The 8,787-nt window shown below is 49.7% G+C and overlaps 1 protein-coding gene across 1 annotated transcript in view; it reads right to left on the bottom strand.

Annotated features, from left to right (window-relative positions):
• VCL (vinculin) overlaps positions 1–8,787 on the bottom strand; it is a 147,277-nt gene that overhangs the window by 5,393 nt on the left and 133,097 nt on the right. The window contains exons 19-20 of the mRNA XM_015414526.1: positions 4,039–4,269; positions 645–848 (exon numbers count right to left, since the gene is read on the bottom strand). Of these exons, the coding sequence (XP_015270012.1) occupies positions 645–848; positions 4,039–4,269 (435 nt within the window). The remainder of the gene's footprint in view (positions 1–644; positions 849–4,038; positions 4,270–8,787) is intronic.

Below are 8,787 nucleotides of genomic sequence, written 5' to 3' on the forward strand. Positions count from 1 at the left end.
AAAAGGCATGACTGGGGCACTTCATTCTCCCGGCTGCAAACTCACTCACCGCCAGGCCTTCCAGAAATTTCAGGAACAAATCCTGGCAAAACTTTCAGTGGCAAAAAACCAAACTGTAGCACCACAGTTCTATTTATTATTTATAAAAATTTATCTCCTCTCCTCCCATCTAAACAAGACAAAAAATGAACACCCAAGAGCCTTACTTGAGTAAACAAAAATAGCAATAATGACATAGCAGCAGTAAAACAAAAATTAACTAAACCAAGATGATAAAAACAAAGGCCCAGAATGAACTGAACAAAGTAGGTAAACGGCAGCAGTTCACGTCCACCCTGCAGCCCATGCAAATTTTAAAACAGCCATAATTCAAAAACAAAAGTCATCAGCAAACATTTGTCCAAAAAACAGGCTAAGTGGAAGCAGTGGCACAAAATGGTCAGTCACTCAGAGAACTAGCCCCCCCTCCGACTTCTATGAGCGAATGGGAAATAGTCCGTTTGGCTGGTATTCGAGCCTCACGCGGGCAAAAGCCTGACGGGGGGGGGGGATTCTGGGACAAGGCGGATGAAAGGAGGGGGCGGAGCAGGACTGAAGAAACGGAGCCCCAAACGCCTCCGTGCGTCTCAGAAGGCACCGCCTACCTGCAAAAGGTTGGTTCTGATGCGCTTGTCGGTGCACTGCTTTGCCACCTCCTTGGCCAGCCTGGTCACCTCGTCCGAAGCCTTCGCGATGTCCTTGGCACACTGGATCAGGGCCCGCTTGTTCCCACTGCCGCCTCTCACCAAGCGGGACATCTCGGCCATCAGGAGGGCCATCCGCTTGGCGGCAGCAATGATGTCGTTGCCCTGCAAAGATCGGAGGGGGGGCGTGAAAGCTCAGGACAGAAGTGGCAGCCCAAACCGCCACCCCCCCCACCCCCCAACCTGTAGCTGAGCTCTGTGAAGGCAAAGACAAGACGTCCTGCAGAGTGGGGGAGGCTCCTCCTCAGAGAACTCTGGAGAGTTTGGCAAAAGGGCTCTTTGTGACTCCCTCTCTCTCTCTCTCTCTCTCCCCAGACTCAGTGGCCTCAAGCTCTGGCCAGAAGGAAACCTAAATATATTGTGGACATACAGAAGGTTAGTTTTGTTGCTGAAGAGAAAGTGACTCAGTTCAGACACTGTTAACTCCTACTCGTTAGACGTCTCTGTTTTTAACTAAGCGTGTCATGAAGTAAGTTTAAAAGCATCCAGTTGCAATGGTGAATGTTCTTAACATCCAAATGTGAGCAAGAACAAGGCGCCCCTTTCAGGCAGGGAAAGGACATCTTTTCTGCTCTCACCCAATGTGCCCAAAAAGGGGAAACAATATGCGGGCGGGGGGGGGGGGGATTAAAAAGGCAGACAGCAACTTTTTTTAAAAAAATGCTAATTCTGCCGGTGGCAGGGTGCTGGCTTAGGGGAGGCATGGCTTACAGAAAAGATTCCTCTTAAAATTGTTTTATTCACATGGGAAATGTAGGCAGACTGAAGAGATTCGTTCAAAACCTTGCCCTCTTAATCTGCTTAAAGTTTCTTCCGTTGGGTGGCCTCCGACTAACAGGAGCACCCCCCAACCCTTTTGCTGGCTGCGTTCATGAATTCCTGCCGGAGAACCGCAACCTGGACTTCTTTAACTGCAAGTATTTAGTGGAACCCTTAATGCAACTGTTTTAATTGTCTCATTGGGAGATTATTTAATGAGATATTTAGAAACCCTCAACTAGCTTTCTGCATCTGAAAAACTCTAGCTGTCAAAAGATGCAAGTGCAATTGTTCGATGTATCATTGTTCTTGTGAACAAAACTCAGTTAGCGTGACACATTCACCGACTCAGCTAAACACAGGAGAAGTGGCTACGGGCTTGTGTCAGGCAGCCAAGTGTTTGGTGTAACAATAAATTCTTACAACAAGATAACTTTTGTTATTGTTGTTCAGTCACACAGTCGAGTCCGACTCTCCGCGACCCCATGGACCAGATCCCGCCAGGCCTTCCGGTCTTCCGCTGTCCTCTGAAGTTTGCTCAACTTCATGTTCGTTGCATCTATGACACTGTCTAACCATCTCATCCTTTGCCGTCCCCGTCTTCTTTGACCTTGTGTATAAAGTGCAAAAAAGGGGGTCTATATACAACCATAATAGTTGTTGTTGTTGATGAAGTTCTCCGGAATGTCTGTTCGTTTCGTAAGGACTTCAGGACAATTAATGAAATTGTCTGAGATAACAAGAACGTTGTAAATTCATTCAATGATGCATAAGAAACAAGAGGCACGGTATTGTTAATACGGTTCCGTTCAGATGAAGCCCTTACGAAACGAACAGGCATTCCGGAGAACTTCGTCAACAACGACCACTATTATGATTGTAGATGGACCCATTTTTTTGCACTTTATATACATTCTAGTTATCTTGTTGTAAGACTATATTGTTATACCGTTTCCAAGTTTTTGTGTATAGTGCTTGGTTTCCTGTTGTCCGTTAGCGTTGACGTTTTGAGCTGTGACTTCCAATTCTAGTATTAGCCAAGTGTTTGGTAGCGAAGCAGCACAGAGGGTGGTTGTGGGAAGGATGGAAAACCGTACACAACACATCATGATGACATGTTCAGGTGCAGAATCACGCTCCAGGGCCACATCCTCATCAAATGGCTTCTTCGCACATTTGCCTAGCAGCTACACACACAAACATACTTTCAGGGTATACACATCAACATGGCATGCGCAAACCCACATGTCATCATCTACCACGTGCTACGGAGCCAGGGTGGTAGACCTGCATTTCCTGCTTTGTGGAGTGTGTGTAAAGCAGCCCTTCGGATAGTTTGTGCAAAGAAGGCTGGGGCAACAGGCAAGGAGGGGGGATGGCGGGTCTGGGCCTCTACTCAGGGGAGTCACAAGCCATCGGGCAGGGGGCTCTTTCACAGCTCCCCGGGAGAACCTGCCAGTGGATTGTGCCCTGTACTAACAGGCATGGGGGGGGGACACGTAGCTTTGCTACCAAAAGGTCTTGAGTGGCCCCAATAAAATGACTGAGTGCACCTATTAATCTTGCCTCAGGACCTGGAAAAACAATGAGATTAAAAACAAGAAAACACACTAGTTTCGTTCAAACAACAAAACGCCCCTTTCTCACACATCCATACCTCTCCTTAGTCACGGTGTAGCCACACACATTTCCTTGCAGCATGCTCAATCCCAGAAGCGGGACAAAGTGACCGGCAGCCGCGCAAACCCTCTGGTTGGTGTTTTAGTGCTCTCAGCCTTGGGACGCACCTCCCACCAAACCACGGACCCAAAATCCCCAATGAATCGTCTTATTTTTGTTTAGAATAAGCAGAGAGTCTGGACTTAGCCACGAACACGTTCAGCACAGCTTTTCGACAAAAACCCCCTCCCCCTCCTGAAGGCCAGCGTTCTGCGACACAGCCCAGCGCAAATCAGCAGATCCAACTCCTCGGCAAGGCTGCCATACAAAGCCATTCCTTGTCCGTACCGTTTAGTGGAAGCCACTGATGAGAGGCAGCAAGCATGATTATGTGTGTTAAATGACTCTGGGGGGTGAATGGCAACGGCTCCCTCCCCATCAGGGAAGTCATTGCGAGACTGTCAACCATGGCTTCACGGGTCGGCTGAACTTTTGGTTCCATTTTTCTTTCCTTTTGTTTTTAAAGACAAAGCACACTGCCATGAAGAGACAGGTAAGGCAAAGAACAACAATGGGGGGAAAGGAAGCTTTGAGGAGAGGCATGAGGGAAGGCAGGCATGAGCCAAGTGGAGATTTAGCCTGGCCATCAGCAGGTCCAAAGGAACTTGTGAAGCCAATCTCAAATCCTCAACACAGTGAAGTGCAGATAAACTGGAATTCATTCCGGCGCCCCCTCCAAAAGAAAAAAAGAAAAGGAAAAGGAAAAGGAAAGAAAATGGGGACCCAGCAAAGATCAAGAGTGATGCAAATGTGTCAACGTTCCAAAATGGCTGGATGCACCGCGGATCAGTTGCCAGGGAGGAAACAGAGGAAGTACCTTACTAGACCACTTGGTGGCTTCCCGGTGGAGAGACTGAGCAGCGGCCAGAATGGGCTGGTTAACGGGCTGGTTGGTTGGCATTAACAGTAGCTCAGGCTCGTAATCGTCGTCAATGTCAGAGGGGAGAGTGAATTCAACATCTGCTTCCTCCTCCTCCTCCTCCTCCTCCTCCTGATCTACCTCTACACCAGCCTCAGGGGCCTCCTTAACCTCATCAGTCACTTCAGGCTTTGCAGGCGGGGAGCAGGATGGGGGGATGAAGAAACAGGGACAGTTAGTACGAGAAGCAGGATCCGGTCCCCAGAGCAAGAACTGAGAGCTGGTTTAGTACATTCCTCAGTCTAGAAGGCAACGGAAAGATAGTTGGGGGTGGGTTGGGGGTGGGAGGACGCCTGGTCTGAAAATCTACAAAGTTGTTAAGGGAGAGAAACGGAGAGTCTTAGAAAGCATACCAAGAGATGTTTGTATTTTCCCGTGAGCCACACTCTTAAGGGTCCTCTACGAGTCTACCAGGAATTTCACCACAACATTTTCGTCTGGCAAGACAATAGCACCACTGAGACACAAAAAGAAGCAAGCAAGGATTGATGGAAGGGTGCGGGGTGAACACGTGGATGATGCCACTCAAGCGCCGCCCGGGGAGCAGTTTTCCGTTCCCTTAAGAGATGTAAAGGGGCCAGAAGAAGTCAAGCGAGGCGGTCGCCCAAGGCAAACAGTGGATGCTATTCAAGAGGGCCAGCTATGAGACAGGCAAGATCCCATCCGCGGAGCACCGTTCTTTGGGAAGCTCTCCTCCCAGAGCCCCACTAACATGACTGCAACCAGGCAATATCCAGGAATGAGCTCCTACTCATGTCAGTAAGGCTGGTGTGGAAGAACGTCCCTCCAAACCGTGTCTCAGGCACCTTAGTGGCAGGAGGTGGGAAGAGAGGATTTTCCGCCTCAGGCACCAAAAGGCCTTGATCCAACGGTGGTAAAGACAGTTAATTAAAAGCGACACAGGATGCAGGAAGGCAGGCAAGACAATGTGCCACAAGGAATTAGGGGAGTGACCAGAAGGACTATTCGCTCAATGACGGTTATTGATGGGTTACTGACGTGTTAGTGGGAAGGAAGTGATGTCAGCAGCAGGCAACGAAGCTGGTCGGGGTGTTTCTGTTAGCATCAAGTTAATGGGACGGTGCCCGATTGTTTTGCCACAATGTTGCTCTACAAAAATCCAAAAGAGGATTTAAAACCGTCTGTTGCAGTACCCTGGAGCTCATACTGGAGGCATCTACAAAAAGAGGAGGGCGAAGTGTTACTGCAGCCACAAAAACCCATCCTAGAAAGAGAGAGGCATGGGCAAACACAGCACCCCCCCATCCCCGGGGCAGAGGGGAACCAGCCAAACGTGTGTCGTTTCCCATTTTGTTGTGTGTCCGTGTCCGTCCGTCCCCCCCCCACAGCAGCAGCAACAGTCAAGCCACGGTCACTTTATAAACATTTTCTTTCTTAACTGCTGCTCGGCTGATACAGTTACATCCAATGTTCCCTCTGAGCTGTGGAGTCCTGTGAGCAAAAATTCTACTTTGTGAGCTCCTGGGCATTAAAGCTGTGAGCGAGCGATTTGGCTACTGCCTAAATTAGTTTGCTCTGGAGCCATCCTTCCCGGGCTAAGACAAAAATGTGCGAGCCAGAGGCTAAAAAAATCATGAGCTAGCTCACACTGACTCAGCTTAGAGGGAACACTGGTTACATCCATGCAATCCCCAGATAAATTCGACACAGCTTCCTCAAAAGTGTGTGTGGGAGGCAGGTTATCTAGAGACAGGTTTATGAAATAGTTTTAAGTTCTGCATTTGCTTAAAAAATGAGCAGAGAACATTTAACAGGCTCTCTGGGTGAATGAAGGCCATGGAGAGAATCCATAGTTTAAACGGGGGGGGGGGGGAATCCGTCAACAACCGAAGTCAAGGGGATGAGAAAAGAACCATGAAGAAGGCCCATACTTACTTCCTCTTCCACCAGTCATGTTAAAGGGTATCCTCTTTAATGAAGCATATTTTTTTGGCAGAAAAGAAGTATTGTAAGATAGAGGTTTGGATGCACTCTGCACAGTGGTTTAGTTTCGCATGCAAGACCATTTATGGGCAAATTCTTTTAGAATGACTGTCTTCAAAACAGCCTTTGCTTCCTGAAGGAAATCGTCCAGACTTTACAGAAAAATCAAGACAGTTTTAAAAAGCAAGTTCTCCTAATCCTTCGGGGGTAAGAAGTACAGCTTAAAGACAACTGGTCAAGCCTCACAGTACCAACGGGAAGGAAACAAGGGCTGACCCAACAAGCAGCCGAAGAAGAAGTGAATCTCAAGCTGGTGCCGGCTGGAACGCTCCCTGGTTTCATGTCATGGATTTGTACTTCCGTAAATGAGCTCTCCATCCGGCACAAGTCTGAGCTTCACCTCCTTCGTTGCTTTCTCAGCCAACAGAGTCAGGAGGGCGGGTGCGAGAAGCCAGGCCGTGCCTGCCAAAAAGGACCCCCTTCACAAGCCCCTTCCACTGGCCAACCGGACAGATTGGCTGAGACAAGAACAACCTGGGAAGCCTCTCTCCCCGCGCCAACTCCACCTCTTGGTCCTGGCCCTAAGGCACAAACTTGGGGAAAACCTGCAAGGAAAATGCTTGAAAATTAGGACGGACACCTTCAGTAAAGACTCTATTCAAATGCAAGGCTAGGCTTCTCTCTCCCCCCCCCCCCAGTTTCACCATCAAAAGGAAGTAGGGGGGTTGTTTTAAATGTGCGTACAAATTACAATTATGTCCAACAACAAAAATCCTCCAGGGTATAACCTTTTTTTGGGGGGGGGGTTCCATCTTACATTCAGGATTTCCTTCTCCTTTGGAGCAAATATGGTAGACAGAAGCAAACAATTATGCTATTCTGGGGTCACTGCAATTATCTATAATCTCTTGTAGGTTGAACAGCGTTTAAACTGTTGTTAGACTGCCTAGTCAGGAACGAGAGATGCGTGAAATGACAACAAAGTCTGAACTCATGGTTTAAAATATACTTGACAAATTCTGTGCAACTCTAAAGCTTGCTTGCTTGCTCTTCGCAGACAGCTTCATTCTGCGGGAGACGTCACAACGGTTAACCAACCCACGTGCTAGCAAAGTTTAAAGAAAGACTGGGAAGGAGGATGGGTGGAAATTAGGTCCAGGCAATTGACCGATGTTCCAACTAGAATCTCAGAAAAAGTGGCCAAAGATAAACTTCCCAGGAGGCACTGGGGGGGGGGGTTTGCACAGGTCTACGGAGTTGAATTGACCGGCCCAAGACTAAGACGTGTTGTGTCACGTGTACTTGAAAGCCGCCTTCCATTTTCATGACCACTCAGGTTCTGTTCATCCCCTTCAGACTCCTGCCTAGGAGCTCTGTGTCAGCAAGCTGCCATGGTGTTCTGTGTGACTTCTGGTTGTACATATGTGATCCCTGTCCCTGCCAGCTGACCTATGTGTTTGCCTGCTGTAATGCCAAAGTAAAACAACTGGAGGATGTGAGGGGGAGAGTATGCTTCGCTGCTAGCTTGTTATTTCTCAAGCCTGAGAACTGCACCTGTGTTGTGTCTACTGTTTGCCTGGTTCCCAAGATCTGAGCAAGCAACCGTTTTCTCCTGCCCGCCGGCGGGAACGTTATCCATTGGTTCTGTATCTAACTTGAATCCCTTTATCATGTCTGCCCTAACTGCTGGTCCCCAGTTCTAACAAAGAACGTGTTTGAGTATCTTTCCAATGCTTTGAAATAAACTTTGCTTTCTTTGAAACGTGGATTTATTCTCGATGCTTGGGGATCCAACATATTGTTAGAACTCCTTTTCTCCTATCGTCCTGATTCTGGTGAGACCATGAGCGGGTCTGAGGGAAACCTACCTACCACAGAGGGGGACACGGGATCGGTCCCAACTACCTCCGCACCGTTGATTGTTACAACTACCGCACCAGGGGAAGGCGCTGTGGGGGGAGCGATTCCCCGAATGCCTGCATACCTGTCTTGGCCGCCACCGACCCCTTCGCATTGGGGTGCGCGGAAGACACCAGCACAGGATGATTGGGCTTTGTACAACACCCAAGGCACCAGGGAGGTGTATTCCCGTCGAGGCAGTGGGCTTCGAGAAAGTCTTTTCGACAAAGGAATGTTTCCCGACTCCGGGAGTTCGGGGGAGACTGGGAGTTATCGGAGAGACGTGGAAGACTGGATGTTTGAACCGATGGGGGAGGGAGCCCGGGCAGGATCCTCAGAGGGAGCCGCCGACTTCCAGACGGAGGGAGACTATGGGCCGCCTCCTGAATACCAACCACGGGAGCCGATCCCGGAGGAAACGACAAGGGAACGGCTGGAGGAGCTGGAACAATCGGTGAGAGATCTGATGCGCACGGTCCACGATGTGATGGAAGCGTTACCGGGGATGATGGACATTCGAATGACTAATTTTCTAGCAGATTATGCCCCGCAGCCGCAAGTTCCACCTGCACAGGGACCACCTGCGCCACCTCTGCAAGCTCCGCCGCCGGTACTACCACCTCCACAAGTGCCACCGGTTCCGGGAGTGCCTGCACCGCCGCCACCGCCGGGGGGTCCGCAAGGGCCTCCGGGACCTGGTCTACCGCCGCCGATGGTGCCGCTGCGGGGCCCGCCAGCGGTCCCGGGCCTTCCTCTCATGGGGGGTCAGGCACCGCTGGGCCCTGCGATGAGAGCTCCGCGGCC

Source organism: Gekko japonicus, unplaced genomic scaffold (assembly GCF_001447785.1).
Source record: "Gekko japonicus isolate JY-2015 unplaced genomic scaffold, Gekko_japonicus_V1.1 scaffold484, whole genome shotgun sequence".
Classification (NCBI taxonomy): domain Eukaryota; kingdom Metazoa; phylum Chordata; class Lepidosauria; order Squamata; family Gekkonidae; genus Gekko; species Gekko japonicus.